The sequence below is a fragment of the Strix aluco genome, chromosome Z, assembly GCF_031877795.1.
Source record: "Strix aluco isolate bStrAlu1 chromosome Z, bStrAlu1.hap1, whole genome shotgun sequence".
Taxonomy (NCBI): Eukaryota; Metazoa; Chordata; class Aves; order Strigiformes; family Strigidae; genus Strix; species Strix aluco.
Window position 1 is genome coordinate 86,622,114 of NC_133971.1, and position 15,536 is coordinate 86,637,649.

At 53.7% G+C, this 15,536-nt stretch overlaps 1 protein-coding gene across 2 annotated transcripts; it reads left to right on the plus strand.

Annotated features, from left to right (window-relative positions):
* Positions 1–558: 558 nt before the first annotated feature.
* LOC141917953 (myogenesis-regulating glycosidase-like) lies at positions 559–14,373 on the plus strand. 2 transcript variants are annotated; one of them, XM_074811749.1, is made up of 2 exons: positions 559–670; positions 7,974–14,373. In XM_074811749.1, exon 2 carries the CDS (start codon positions 8,111–8,113, stop codon positions 10,145–10,147), a length of 2,037 nt encoding a protein of 678 aa, XP_074667850.1. In that variant the 5' UTR covers positions 559–670; positions 7,974–8,110; the 3' UTR covers positions 10,148–14,373. The 2 variants fall into 2 exon arrangements, with proteins under 2 accessions (XP_074667850.1, XP_074667851.1); XM_074811750.1 differs by lacking the exon at positions 559–670 and adding an exon at positions 3,172–3,584.
* Positions 14,374–15,536: the final 1,163 nt, after the last annotated feature.

The window sequence follows — 15,536 nt, forward strand, 5'->3', positions numbered from 1 at the left end:
GTTTCGTGTTGGGCTGCTTAGGACCTGCTTGCTTTTGCCAAGTTATCTGGGAAGAGCTGCCATCCATCTGGGATACTGAGCGCAGACACAGGCTAAATAAGGAGGGGGATTTGGAAACAGCATGTAATTAATGAAGGCATGAGATGCCCTTCTCTGACTACGATCTAGGATCCCAATGTCAGCAGGGAACACCCCACAGGGCCTTCCACGTGTGCCGCAGATCATAACCCGCCGGGCCGCGGTCCCCACGTTCCTGTGGGGCATCACCACTGCCGCGCCGTGCCCACCCCCAGCAGCACCCCAACCCTGCTTGGGGCAGGGGAAAACCCCAGGTAAACCCCATGCCGGCCCAAAATCATCCCTGCGCAGCCCCAACCAGTGCCCCCAGCACAGCCCCGGGGGTACCCCCACGCGAGTGCCTCCGGGCATCCCCAGCGACTCCAACCCCCCCGGGGCTGCTGCTGCCGCCGTCGGGGGAGCGGCGGGGGCCGAACTACATCTCCCAGCGGGGAGCGGGCGGGGGGGGCCGGGCCGGGGCTGGAGCCGGGGCGGGGCGGCGGGGAAGCGCCCAACCCCGGAACCGCTGCGGGCGGCCGGCAGCGCTCAGCCCCGGTCCCCCCCGCCCCGTCCCCGGTGCGGGGCAGAGCCCAGCCATGGCCCGGCGCCGCCGGTAAGTTTGCCGCTCCCGGGGCTGCCCTCCGGGGGAGGATGGAGCAGCCCCCGGGGCAGATTTGGGGTGTGCCTCCCCGGCATGGGGAGGGGGGGATGACCCGGTGCGGGGTGCGCGGGGCTGGGGAGGGGGTGCCCCGTCCCGCAGACCCCAGGCTGCAGCCGGCAGCAGGGTCAGGCTCGGAAAGGCCCGCGGGGAGCGGGGTGTCGGTGCAAACCCGCACCCTGACCTTGGGGTGCAAGCCTTTCGCACTCCGCCGTGTAGGGGCCGCGTAATTTTTTCTTGTGCTGAGTAGGAGTCTTGCCGCCCGGAGAAGATTAACAGAGCCCAGAGGCGCGTCCCCGGCTCCCCTTGCAAGGTGCAGCTTCAACTTTTGCCTCTAGACAGATGTTTGGCAGTGAAAACTTAAGCAGATGGTTTTAGGCAGCGCATTGTGTAATGTACTGGGTTGGGCTTGGAGTGGTTTCTGGGACAGCCCCTCCATCAGCAAGTGCCAGCGGTGGCGACAAGTGGCCAAAGCTGTTATAGAAAGCACGAATCCTTCATTCTCTTTTCCCTCTCCCTGTTGGGATACTCGTGATGCCTAAAGGGTAAGTGCCCGGCACAGCAGACACAGCAGGCCCAGTGGGGAATGAGTGTCAGGGGGTTGTGTCTGCATGGCTGGATCTGTGCATGGAAGAGCTGCCAGGGAGCACTTTAAGGAATTGATGATGATTGCATTTGGCCCAAGCATTGTTAGGTGTTGGATGCAGATGGAAATTCCGGGTCCTGAATCGCCAGCCCAGCTCCATGAGCCATCCGCCGCTCTCTGGAGCTCCCAGCACCTGGAGTTTCATGGTGACTCAATGTCTGGAAAATCGCAGGGGCCGTGCCAGAGGGATGTGCTTAGGTTTCCGTTTCTTCCCCATATCGCATTGTAGCACTTGGGTGTTGGGGTGGGCTCAGGTTTCAGCAAGACTCAGCGTACAAAATGCTGAGTGCTCCCAAAGTGCTGAATCAGCTCTTTTATGAAAGAATCTGTGGGGGCGAAGCAGAGCAATGTGTCCTGCTGTGGGGCAGTTTGTCTTGGAGGATGGAGATGAGCAGGAGTGAGATCAACACCCATGGGAGCATTGGGGAGAGCTGCGGTTGGGGTTATAGGATGGCAGATGAAGCACATCTTGTATCAGCAGGAATTGGGCTGGGGGACCAAAAGACAGCATCAAAGTCACCAAAATCTTTATGGCCATGTGTCTTGTATGGCACATGTGACAAATGAACTAAGCTAATAGCAGACTGATGCCTCACACCAGGGCCCAGCCTGACCGCTGGAGCAGCCCTGCTGGGCCATGTCGCACCCTGGTGCTGGCTCCTTCAGTGGGAACGATTAAATTACTGCTGTTACCATTCTCGTTTCTTTCTTTGGGCAGAGATTTGTATCACCCCAGCGTGCTGGCATGTGGAACTCCTTATATGTGGTGTTTTGCTTTTGCTGCCATTGGGCATGAGCTGGATGGTTTTAGTGGATGCCTCTTCAAGAGCTGCTGGCGCCACTGGTGCCGAGGAGCTGGCTGCTGGGCTCTGGGTTAGCCCATGACAGTGGCCTTGGGACCAGGCTGCCTCCTGCTTCCCCAGGGGCTGTTGGACATCTCCAAGGTGGACACAGAGGTGTCCTCGAACGGAGAGCACCGGAGCTTTCTTTCCCACGTGTCCAGTGCACTTTGATACAAGTGGACCAAGAGAGCTCACTTTGTTTTAAATTCTCCACAAATCTTTGTGGCTCAGACAAATTCAGGTGCTGTGATATGCCTCCAGGCAGGGGAAAGTGAGAGCCCTTGGTCATTGTTTAGTCACCAGCCGGCAGCACCGCAAGTGGTGTGCAGGGTTAAAGTGAAAACCCAGATTATTAAAACTTCATCTTGCTAATTAGCACAGGTTGAAGAACAAAGAAAGACAATGTTGTAAAGGGGGAATTGTCAGGGGTGTTAAATATTAAGTCTGCCAGAATTGACTCCCAGTGGCTCTTTTTTTGTATTCATGGTCAGACAGTGGATAAGGTGTCTAAATGGTTTTGGAGCATCACTGGACACTGGCAGATTTAAGGGACATAACTGGGGTGTAAAGTGATGATCCCTACACTATAGGTGAAAATGTTTAAGGCTGGGCAGAGCTAATGCTGCAGATTCAAATCTCCTGTCTGCTCTTGCAGACGGAGCAAGGTGCTGGCAGCGTGTCTGCACTTTGCAGATGCGCTCTGTATTCACGTGGCCCCCTTGGATTTGGGGTTTATCCTCTGGGTGCCCGGTGCTGTTTAATTATGGCTTACGAACCAGCCAGCAGCAGCAGGGCTGCTTGTTTCTTTTTGCTCAAGGCAGCCTCATTACTCTGCTGAATCACGACTCTGCTTAAAATCACAAGAGTTGGGGGAAAAAAAAAAAAAAAAAACCAAAACAAACCCTGGGTTGGTTTTTATTTTGTTTTTTCACTCTGGACAGCCTGCAAATGCAGGAGGGGACGAGCTTTTGCCAGCCCTTCCTGCTCACCTGGCAGGGAGGGGAGATGCCAAATCCCGCGACTCCGGGAGCTGAGGCTTGGCAAAGCGCACGCCCTTCACGCCGCCGCGATGCCTGCGACAGCCGCCTCTTGGCCATGCGCTGCTGGCTCGGCACACCCCGGCCGGAGGGTTGGCTGCTCACGCATCCGTCACGGTGCCTGAGAAAACACGCCGGTGACACGCTGGGTCCCCTCCTCCTGCCCGCGGACAGACGCTGCTCGGGGTGCAGCCAGCTCGTAGCCCCAAAACACCCCTGTGTGTTGGAGAGGAACAAGCTGTTGGGGTCGTGGAGATGTAGCAGCGCTTATTTTTCATGTGCTTAAAAAGCCATCTGTGGTGGAGCCAGGCGGCGGGCAGGGATCCCAGGGAGGTGATGGACGGGTAAGTACCGGCACCATGTCCCCCGCGGGATAAGCTACCTCCTGGCCGGGGCTGTCTGTACCCGACAGCCAGGCGCAACGGGGAATTTGCTGCTTTGCCACAGAGGCAGCAGCCCCAGCAGCAGGCGTCTGCCACTTTGCAGGAGAGATGCAGAGACCCACACCCACTGCAGCCTTTCCTGAGCCCTTCGGGCCAGGCAGCATGTCAGTCCCTGCTGTGACCGTGGTGGTGGCGGTGAAGGCAGAGGTCCCCTGGGAAAGAGGCACCGTGTACCCCCTGTCCTGCTGAGGCAGAGTTGCTGCCCTGGCTTGGGGGCTGGGGGTCTCTGCCAACCCCATTAACCCCAGGGTGGCTTGTGCACTGCTGGGATAAACCCAGGACCACAGGGTGATCCGGTGCGGTGAGCGGGGGGTCCTTGTGGGTAGCTCTGTGGGGCTGTGGGAGGAATCAACGCCTCTGGTCCGTGGGGGGCCAGGGTGTGTGGGGAGCAGCTCTGCACCCCATGCCAGCGCTGCCGCCGGGTGCCCCTGCCTGTCCCACCCACTCCCATCAGCGCCAAGTAGCTGGAATGGTGACTTCACCCTTTATGACTCCAGAAATCCCTTCAGAGAACTCTAGTGCTGCTGCAGACCCCTCAAGGGAAATTAAATCCCCAGGAAGGGTTTGCTTGTCCTTCATCTTAGGTTTGCAAAGTCTCTGTGGCAGGACTGGTCCCCCACGGGGGATTGCAGAGGGAGGCTTCCCCCCCCCCCCCCCCCAGTTGTTTTGCAGAAAAGTAATTTCCCCCTTAATTTGCCATCCTAATTCCCTGCTTTTTTATGGGGTTGGAGATGCCTCCCGGTGAAATCTGCAGTATTTCCTTAGCTCAACTCCTGCCAAGATGTTTGGAGAGGAGGCATCAGCACTTTGCACCGGAGGGGAGGGTTTCCTGGCATCCCGGTGTGAGAAATGGGTCCATGTCCCCCGCACAACCCCCGTTGTGGTTCAGACCTGACCCTGCCAGGGCAATAGGGACCAGTTAAATGTTATTGACCCTCTTTTAACGGATGTCCTAATTGCAAAGTTGCTGGGGTTAGTGGTGCTGCGGGTCTCGCAGCCCGTGGTTAGAGGCGATGTTGGTAAAAATAGAAGCAGTCAAAAAATGGATTTTTATTTTTACTCCGTAAAGTGTGTCCTGCTCAGATGTTTTGCTTTCATCTCGAGTTGAGGCAAGACGACTCGCTGCTTCCACAGGACAGGAAGAAAAAGCTTTGTTTTGGGTCATCGGGGAAGCTCCAGCACAGCAAGCTGCGAGCATGCTGTTTGGCTTTGACACCCTGCCTTCATGTTTTCTTTTTTTTTTTTTGAGGAATTAAAGGTCACCGCAATGTCATCTTGGAGCAAAATAACAACTTTGGATTCCAAAAAAAATATTGAAACAGGCTTTGCATGAGCAGGCACCTCTACGGGCTGCAGCTTGTGTGTGTGAGGTGGCAGGCGTCTCTGGGGTGCTTGGGAGACTTAACTCTCATCTGGGACAGAGCCAAATCACTGACTGGAGAATGTACATTTTGTTACCAGGGCAAAAAAATGGAGGGGCCAGACAAGCACAGCATGAGATCCTGTTTTCAGAGACCTCCCTGGCCCATTGCTGTGGTGGGTGAAGGCCTGCAAACACCCTTCTCAGCATTTTTATTGGAGTTGTACCTGAGCGGGTGACGTCCATTAACCCAGGGCAGCCACGGGGGTTTGATCCTGGCCAAGCCAGAGCGACCGGAGCAGGATTAAATCCACTAGCTTGAACACACAGCTTGCACATCCCTCTGAGGCAGATCAGTGTCCAAGGGCCACAAAAGGCTGCAAAACCTTTCTTAAAAAACACTTTCTTTCTCTGCTGGCAGCGGCAGTGACGGCTCATTCGCGTATGTTATGAGCTCCAGCCCATGGAGGGAAAAGAAAGAAACAGCCTAAAAATAGAGCAGCTTCGAAGTAGTTCATAAATAATAAACCAGCCTCCTGTAAGGGAGATGAAAATCCAGAAACTCCCTAAAGCCCTGGGAGCTGCTGTCAATTTTACATGGAGTGAGGAGGTGGCTTTTCCCACAGCAGCAGTATTGGCCATTTCTTGGGCTTAAAATCCTAAATGAGAGCTGGGAAAGAAAACACCATTTATTTCCTCTTATTTTCAGAAAACATGGAAACTTTTAAAAATTCTTTTCCTAAATAATTTGCAAGTCCTGCTTGGGGGAGGCTGCATTTTATTTCCCCCCTCCTTGAGCTTTGCAGAGCCTATCCCCAGATAAGGCACACGTGAGACACAGGCATGCCTCTGGTAGTGACAGGTATTTGCAATTCCCTCTCAGGCATCCCAAAAATTCCCAGTGCTGAAAGGGAGGGAGTTGTTGGGGCTCAGTATATTGGTCTGTATTTCCAGAAGCATTCTGCCACTTGTGGCTTCACTCAGCTGTGCTGGTTTTGACCGAGAGCCTTCTGTAAACATTCCTCCCTTCCCTCCCCAGTACAATCCTGCGCTGCTTCTGGTTCACCCTAAAGCCAAGGAGGGGTTGATAGAGGGGATGAAGGTTTATCCCAAATACATCATCCCACCACCATCTCCTCCCTGCCTTTATTGCCTAATTTCTGCTGGGCTCGGCTGGCCTTGCATCACACATGCTGGTGGGTGAGGGCCCTGTTCCTCTCCTGGGGTGACACAGCCGGGGTGGTTGGCGCTGCCCCCATCCTGTGCCAGAGCTCCCCGCGGCGGGTGAGGGCTCTGTGGGACTTGGCCACTGGACAAGTCGTTTAGCTAAACCTATCACCCATTCAGGCTAATCGCTTCCTAATGCCACTGTAATCCCATTTAAAGCAACTGGCAGCCTAGAAAGTTACCGGCTCCCATGGGAAGGTTAAAATGACAAAGCCGGCAATGAAAAAGTTCCCCCAGCTGCAAGGTCTGGCCCAAGACAGGCTTGAAGATTAATCTAAAATGCTCCATGTTTTGTTGAGCCTGTGCACAGATGTTGCTCTGGCTTTACACCTGGGCATCCCCGTAGTGCAGCAGCAGGGTTTAGGTGGCTCAGGACCACTTTCTGCTTTACTTGTCCTGTTTTGGGGAGAAAAATCTGTTTGAGGTGCAGAGGAAAATGTGCTCTGGCTTGTCGCACCTGTGGCAGGGAGGGGATTCCGTATTTCTTTTTGGATCTTTTTCTTCCCTTTTTTTTAAAAAGAAACCTAACCACTTTAGAGCTAATTGCTTCAACCAGCTTCATTTGTGACGAAAAAGAGGGGTTTCTTTTCCTCCGGTTTGCCTGGAGCCCACAGGCTTACAGCCCCCAGGCCTTGGGGAAGAGGTGCCATGCCTGTGTTTGCTGGTGCCAGGCAGGTACTGGCCAGCTGGTCTGTGGCTCTGCAGCTCCTCTCCTACCCCTGCTCCTCCTGCGGCCTGGTTTGTTTCTTGCTCTCCCATGTCCTTACTTTACTTTTCGCCTCTGGATCCCCGGCGCTGTGCTTGGCCGAGCCCAGCCAGCCCGTGGCCAAGGAAAAGCCATTAGGCTCTTGGCGCAGCCCGCTTCCCTGGGGCCGCACAGGGGGGAGCGGGATGGAGCCGAAACACAGCCCGGATCCATGCCAGATGGAGGAGTAGCCCTTTGGAGGTCCTGCTCCGCTCGCTCCCAACAAAATTAGCTTTTCTCCCACCTGGAGCTGTTACAGGGGTCTGCGTGCACGGCAGGAGTGAGCTGTTCTCTTCCTGCTCGGGGCTGCTAGCGCGGCACATCCCCCAGACATTGTTTGCTGAAAGTGCACCCCCTACGTGCTCCCTCAAAACCACCAGTACCCCAACCCCGTTTGGCTGTCCAGGAGCTGCAGAGAAGCAGGGTTTTACCCACATTCGCTGCAAAGCATTGCCTGGCTGGAACAGCTGGGGACAGCAAGGGGATGATGCTGTGGATGATCTGAGTTAAATCTGCCAGGGAGCCAGTTTGATTAAAAGTAGGAGTGGCTGACTGGAATTAATTATGTGGTGTCTTTTATGGCTCTTAGTTAACCCCGTCCCTTAAAGATACTGTCAGTGGGCTGATCTAGCTACTGCTCAGCCTAATCCAACCCCCTCCCAGTCTCCACTCCTGCCTCACTGAAAGTCTTCCCCACAAAATAATTAATTATGGCAGTGATTTGGTCATTATTGCCCTGGGGTCGTTCTCCATGTGGGGCTCAGGCTGTTCTCGCATGTGTTGTCTGCCCAGGGTAATTGGAGATGGTGTCTGGTACTCAGCGTACAGCACCTGGCACGTCGCAGCCTGGCAGGGGGAGCTGGGAGGAGCTATTGAAATTGAGACGGCAAATGGATGACAAGCAGTCCCTTGATTCAGAGATATCTTCTGAGACTATTTATATCCTCTTCTTTTTCAGAGATGGGTGCTCTGGGACTCGATGGAGGTGGGAACTCTCCTAACAGTCTGTTTTCTTCTCCTGAGAGCCCCAGGCTTGCCGCAAAGAGATCTTCCTTCCCATTCCTCTGCAAAAACCTCTAGAGAAAACAGAGCGCCATGTACACCTTCCTGCCAGAGAACTTCACGCCGGTGAAGCAGAAGCCCTCCAAGGAGCTGAGACCCATGCTCGGGGCCATCTTGCTGGGCCTCATCCTGTTCATTGCTGCGGTGGTGGCCTGGTGCTACTACACGGTGTCCCTGCGGAAGGCGGAGAGGCTCAAGACGGAGCTGATGGACCTGCGGGCGGACGGTTTCGTCATCAGGAACCAGCACGGGGAGGTGGTCTTCCGGCTGGCCTTCCGCTCGGGCAGCCTCGACCTGGAGTCGTGCTCCAAGGAGGGTGAGATTTTGAGCTGCACGCGGTCGGGCAGGGGGCCGCTCAACTTCTTCATCCAGACGGTGAAGCCCAAGGACACGGTGATGTGCTACCGCGTGCGCTGGGAGGAGCTGGCGGCTGGCCCGGCGGTGGAGCACACCATGTTCTGGGAGGACGCCCACTGGTACGGGGGCTCGGAGATGAGCACCCAGCACTGGCCCATCCGCCTGGCCGGCTACCAAGAGCCCGTGCCCTACGTCACAAGCGACGTCTACTCCTTCCGTGACAGCTTTGGTGGCATCCTTGAGCGCTACTGGCTCTCCTCCAAGGCGGCGGCCATCAAGATCAATGACTCTGTGCCCTTCCACCTGGGCTTCAATGCCACCGAGCGCACCCTCTTCTTCCAGGCCCGCTACAAGGACTCGCCCTACAAGCCGCCACCGGGGCAGCAGCCCTTTCCCGAGCTCAGCTACCGGGTCTGCGTGGGCTCCGATGTCACCTCCATCCACAAGTACATGGTGCGCAGGTACTTCAACAAGCCCTCCAAGATCCCTGCTGAGAATGCCTTTCGATACCCCATCTGGTCCACCTGGGCCCTTTACAAGAACAACATCGACCAGGATAAACTCTTGCGATTTGCTGAAAAGATCAAGAAGTACCGTTTTAACTGCAGCCACATTGAAATAGATGACATGTACACACAAGCCTACGGGGACTTTGACTTTGACCCTGCCAAGTTCCCCAATGTGACGGAGATGTTTGCAAAATTAAGGGAAGATGGGTTTAAGGTCACCCTGTGGACTCACCCTTTCATAAACTACAATTCCTCCAATTTTGGGGTGGGAATCGAGCGTCAGCTTTTCATCAAGGAGCCATCAGGGCGGCTGCCAGCCATGGTGGAGTGGTGGAACGGCATCGGGGCCATCCTGGACTTCACCAACCCAGCAGCCCGCGACTGGTTCCAGAGCCACCTGCGCCAGCTTCGACACAAGTATGGCATCTCGTCCTTCAAGTTTGATGCGGGCGAGACTAGTTACCTGCCCAAGCAGTTCAGCACCTTTCGCCCACTCTCGGACCCCAGCATCTGGTCACGGCGCTACACAGAGATGGCCATCCCCTTCTACGAGCTGGCCGAGGTGCGGGTGGGCTACCAGTCACAGAACATCTCCTGCTTCTTCCGCATCATTGACCGTGACTCTGTCTGGGGCTATGAGCTCGGCCTCAAGTCTCTCATCCCCACGGTGCTCACCATCAGCATGCTGGGGTACCCCTTCATATCCGCTGACATGATCGGGGGGAATTTTTTCCCCAACAAGACAGACGGGGCGGTGGAGATCCCTGACCGGGAGCTGTATGTGCGGTGGCTGGAGCTGTCAGCCTTCATGCCCTCCATGCAGTTCTCCATCCCACCCTGGCTCTACGACAAGGAGGTGGTGGAGATTGCGCAGAAGTTCACGGAGCTCCACGAGTCACTGGTGGCCCCGCTGCTGCTGGAGCTGGCTGGGGAGGTCACCGACACGGGAGACCCCATCATCCGTCCCATCTGGTGGATCTCGCCCCGCGACGAGGCCACTCACAGGATCGACTCCCAGTTCCTCATTGGGGACACCCTCATGGTGGCACCTGTCCTGGAGATGGGCAAGCAGGAGCGTGATGTCTACCTGCCAGCGGGCAAGTGGCGCAGCTACAAGGGGGAGTTGTTTGAGAAGACCCCGGTGCTGCTCACAGACTATCCTGTTGACCTTGATGAAGTTGCCTATTTCCTCTGGGTTTCCTAACAGGCTCCTCCATCAGCTTTGGGATAACCATGCCTTATCTAGGACTTTGTAACAAATAATAATTCTAATTGCACATTTTATTTGAGACTGGGGCTGAGGAAGGGAATTAAATAGACTTCACTCTCCTTGGGGATTTTTTTTTTATTTGGAGGGGTCTTGATTTTTTTTTTAATTTGGGGCAGGTGGTAGACTCCACTTGGGTTACTGTAGGCAGAATTTTCTCTGTGTAGGTCAGAAAGGAGTTGTCAGCCTGTCTGCAGACACGTAATAAACCCGATACCTTTTCAGTTCCCAAGGATTTCAAGAGGTGGAGGTTGGTTAGTGTCAATGGGAGCGTTTCTGGTCTCGTGGGAAGACCTGGTGCTGGGCATGGGGCTGTGTGATGTGGAAGGCTTGCTACAGCACAGCCTGCCATAAGTTTTATAATATGGCAAATATATTTAAAAGGACTTTTTTAAGAGCAGAAAACAAACTGAGGATACATATATCACATTTTATTCCCCCTTTGGCCTAGTATGGCACTGGACTAACCATTGCCCCATGCTCCTGCTTTCCTGGGTACCAGGCAGGCCAGGTTACCTGAGTGATGTGCAGGTATTTTAACTGTATGGGCTGCATATCGCTTGCTGGGGCAGCAGTATCCCACCTCCTCGCCCATTTAACACCCGCTGCAAGGCACTTGCCTGTGTGTTTTGCCTTGGGTGTCAACATTGCCTTTCCTCGAGCAGCAACGTCCATACCAGCATGCCCCATTAGTCTTTTTAAAGCAGTTATGGCCTCGCTTTGTTACATGATTATCCTGCTGATAATAATCCTTCTGGTTTTTAAGGACAGATGAGCTTTCAGTTTTGTAGCTAGCAGAAGGACTGCCTGGAGCAAAGCCGTTCTCAAAAAGTATGTGTGACGCTTCCCCGGGAACAGCCAGTTCCCGCGAGTGGCACGCGTCTTGGATTGACAGTGACGTTTGCTGCTAGCCGGCTTGCTGGTGGGTGGAAAACACCGGCTTTTGCACTGATGGGTCTGTGCCAGCGGGTGTTCTCACTGCACCCGCGGAAATGTTCTCATCTACCATGAAATTAAGCTAATACCCATCTCCATCTCAGGTCGCAATTAGAGGTGATGATTTTGCCGAGAGTTCTTCTGAAGCAGCCCACCTCTCTTCCTGGGAGAATTAGGGGCAGTGTTTGTGGTGCTGGAGGTAGGGTTGCTGTCAGAGGCTTCTGGAGGGTGCACAGGCAGCAGGGTTGGAGCTGCAGAGATGCTTCTTTCCCAGCTTTACCATTTTGGTTTTGTACAGGAAAATTTATTTACAGAGAGCTGTGGGCAATCTCCACTCCGAGACAGAGTAAACAGGATTGAAGTCTGGCAGCCTTCCTCCCCAGGGCAGGACATTCCCGGCTGTGCCCTGGTTGGGAGCGTGTTTCTGCCCTTGAATTTTTAATGAGCTTCTGCAGAATTGAGCTGCGTTGGCTGGGAGGGTTTGGGGCACCCTGCCCAGGGTACAGCCAGCCAAGGAGAGCTCAGCATCTGCAGGGTTTTCCATGGGATTATATCAGGACTGAGCGTGGGTCCGGCATGAGTCTGCCACCCAGGCAGGTGCTGTGTTTTGAGTAGGGTTGGATACCAGTGAGGATCTTTCTCAAAGTCCATCTCCTGCCACTGGGTTTTACAGGAGGCAGGAAAGGAAATGTACTAAACCTGAGGGTTGCGATGGGGTCCAGGAGTAGAAATTTAGGTGTTTGGGGCAAAAGCTGAAGTGCTTTTATAGTTAGGAAGGAAGGGAGAACATCCAGTTTGATGGACGCTTTGGAGCATCCCTTAAGCTCTGAATCTGCCCTGTGTAATTTGATGTTTCAGCCTCAAAATGAGATGCAGGGGAGCCCTATAGGTCCCTGCCCAGCTGGACCACAAGCATGTCCCAAAGCCTGTTTCTTGTGGCTTTTAACTATGAACAACTCAGGTTTGTTCCCTGCCACTAGTGCAAATAGTGATTATGTTACAAGTTAGAGACACCCTCTGGCAAGGAGTTAATCCTGGAGCCCCAGTATCAGTCATCAGGGCACTGGCAGGGTTTGGTCCTTGGACTAGAGGGTGGAGGTGAAGGTGAGGAGCTCCTGGAGATGAGTCTGACCACAGCCTGCAAGGAGGACAGGGTGCATAGAGGGTTTCTCCAGCCCCAGAAATGCATAAAGGCTATGCTTTGAGGGTCTCCAGCTCTTCGCTTTCAACCTTTGCTTGTGAAATACTTGTCCTCCCTTGGCATGGGAGTCACTGGGTGGAGGAGATGTTGCTGCGTGACTCAGCTGCCAGTGAAGAAGTGAGATCCTTGGCACAGGACTTCATGGGAAGGATCGCAGCATGACCAGGAGATCTCGCATGTCTTCTCCCCCCCACCCCGTCTCTGCTGTGCCACTCACCACATCCCTCACTAGTAAGGGGTGAGGCTACATGAAGAGAAGCACAGCATTCCTGTTAGTGTCCCTTTATTATGAAAATTATGGGAACAGCCGGATGAGTGCCTTCAATCTCCTCACAGCGGTTTCAGGTGCTGTCAGGAAGGTCATGGTGGAAATTCTCCATTAGACACACTGTCTTCCTTCCCCTCCCCTCAAAAGAAAGGATTTTATTGTCAAAGTTTTAATTATCTTTTTATTTAACTATATGAATAAATAAAGAGTACCCTTATTTTTCTAAATGCTGTAGTTAGGGCATAAGTGGCTGTGGCTATTCAGTGCTCCAGCTAGGAGAAGGGTAAAGCTGTTGGGAGGACATAAGGGATGATGCTGAAGAACGGGTCCATATGGGTGACTTTCTGTGGGCCCGTAGCACCAAGCCTTTCCTGCATGTTGGGAACAGGCTCATCAGTGCTGCCTCAGTCTATCTCACAGTCTTCTAGGTGCCCTTTCCATCCAACTTTTTACCAAAAATACTTTTTCTAACACTATGCTGTAGTGTTGCAGGACTCAAGGACCTCACAGACCATGAGCACTCTGTGCACAGACACCTTGGGACCTGCTACTAGTGAGATTTCTCTGATTTACACCATGGGTCACTGGCCAGTGCAGGGTTTAGTTTGACTCAGCCAAGGAAAAGTCCCAAAACAGGTTTGGGAGTTGGATTCAGCCTTTTCCACCCCAGCCCACAGCAGACTGCAGCTGAACAGCAGCAGGTCAGCGTGATGCCCATGTGATTGAATTTTGAAGCTTGCACTGTCGTGTATCGGGTTTTCTGGATGCTTATGTTTGCACACACCGTCCTACATTGAACTGTAATGCTGGTGGGCTTGTTTTTAACCACTTTTCTAATTCTTAATTGTAATGAAGACAGAACTGTAACATGAATCACCTTGATTGATATAAAATTTTGGAAAACAAAAGGAAGTTTAACAATGTCCATCTGTACCAAGTACATGGGGCTAGTGGTTCAGGCAGATTTGGGGTTTTTTTCACCCTAGACTTCACTGAAATCAGCGTTGAGATTGTTGGTTTATTTAAAGGTTGCAGCCTGCAGCTTTGATGTATATTTTAAAGGGAGACGCTGACAGCCACCCCACTCTTGTATTTGCAGTGGTGGCAGGAGACAGGGATATGGAGATGACCACTGGAGATGACCCACCAGATCACGGATCACCCTCCCTTGGGTCCTGACAACAAAGGGAATAGCTGTGCCTTAGGGCTGGCCTGGAGAAGATCATGTCCAGGTGAACCCCAATCTTGCATCCGCCCCCAGGGGTGAGGACTAGACCATCATGCCCCTATTTTTGCTGACATTCACCCAAAAAAGGCCCATCAACACCAACTCTGGGAGGTTTGTTGGTCCACACTGCTCTCTGAGGACATGTGCTTCAGGATGGTTTGCAGGCACTGAAGAAGAGGAGCCTGCTCTTGGCTTCCCTTGGGCACTCCAGAAGGTCTGGCTGTCCTCACTGCTCCTGGGGACCCCCTCTCCAGATGGCACTGATGGCCAGGACAGGGATGGAGTAAATGTTTGTGGCTATGGGAGTGCAAGAAATGGAGCATGTGAAACTCATTAGGAGCCTGCCTTGCCCCACGCCACCTGCTTTGCCCCACACAACATTTTTCCAACCCTTTCCATTGTTACTGTACAAACCACAGCCTGCCTTGTGCCACCCAGGCGTCACTAGCACTGGCCGACACATGCAGCTTGGCTTGAGAAATGAGAGGGACTTCGATTTGCTCCTTTTGCAATAAAAGACATTTTCCCAATGCCTTTCTTTTGCCTTCTTCCTTGGGTGCAAGCAGCATCCATACACTTGGCTGAGGCCCACATGGCAGGGTGAAGCTGGTGCTGGCTGGAGGTTGGCAGATTGCAGCATTTGCAGCCTTGCAGCAAATCCTCAATAATCTACAAGACCTCTCTGGAATCGATGGGTTTGGGTTTGGGTTTGCATCCTCCCAGGGAGGGTGTGTGAGGCTCGCCGAGGACCTGGGGACAGTGAGTGGTGTCTACTCTGTGCTGGGTCCCAGCTAAGTGGCAGTGCTTGAAAACACGTCCACAGCTGTGTACGGCACGGGGAGCAGTGTTAATGGCAAAGTCCAAACCCCAGTGGGGCTACAGCAAAAGCCCAGTTAACTCAAACTGGATTTCAAGGAGGTGCCTATGGGTGACAGCAGAGCAGTGGCTGCTGGCCCATGAGGTCCTGGCCAGGAGCATGTCCATCCCTGCCCAAAATCACAGCTTTTATTAAAAGTAAGAAAAAAACAACAGGCAGGCAAGCAGAGCCTAAGGCCAGGGAGGACCATGGTGAAAGGACAAGCTGACAGCAGCAGAGTACCTTCGGACACGTGGCCAGGCTGGCAGCCTCAGGAAAAAAACAATCTCCTCAATTGCATTTCATCCCGAGCCAGGCAGGAACTGCCAGCCTGCAGATCCCTCATGTCAGGAGAGCCATAAAGATGGCCTGGGCTGATGCAAAATCCCAGCGTCCAAGTAGAGAAAAGCAGAGATTTTTATTTATTTTATTATTCTTTTGTGCCAGTAGGGCTGGGTGGTTTTTAGCTCAGCAATCACCAAAGATCGAGGGAAATAAACTCCCCCTACAAAAAAGAGGCAGCCTGGGGTGAGCGATGGGCTGGAGGAGAGTCCTGTGTCACCAGCACCTCCAGCAAACAACTCTTGCTTGGCACTGGGAGTGCAAAAAACCAATCAGGACTGAAGCTTAGCAAAGCAAACAAGATGTCCTTCTGGCAGAGCACAGCCCTGGCACGGCAGGAGGGTGTGGAGAGGCAGCTGTGGTGCCACCTGCTCGCAGGATGCCTCTGGCATTGGTCCCTCATGACTCCCTGGGGCTCAGCTGGGCAGCAGGGAAAGGCACTGGGGGAAAGACTGGAAAGGGATGGGGGTTTGGGGGAGAGATTTTTGCAGCCAA

Coding starts and splice junctions, on each gene's coding strand:
- LOC141917953 (XM_074811749.1), top strand. CDS start 8,111: ATGTACACCTTCCTGCCAGAGAACTTCACGCCGGTGAAGCAGAAGCCC.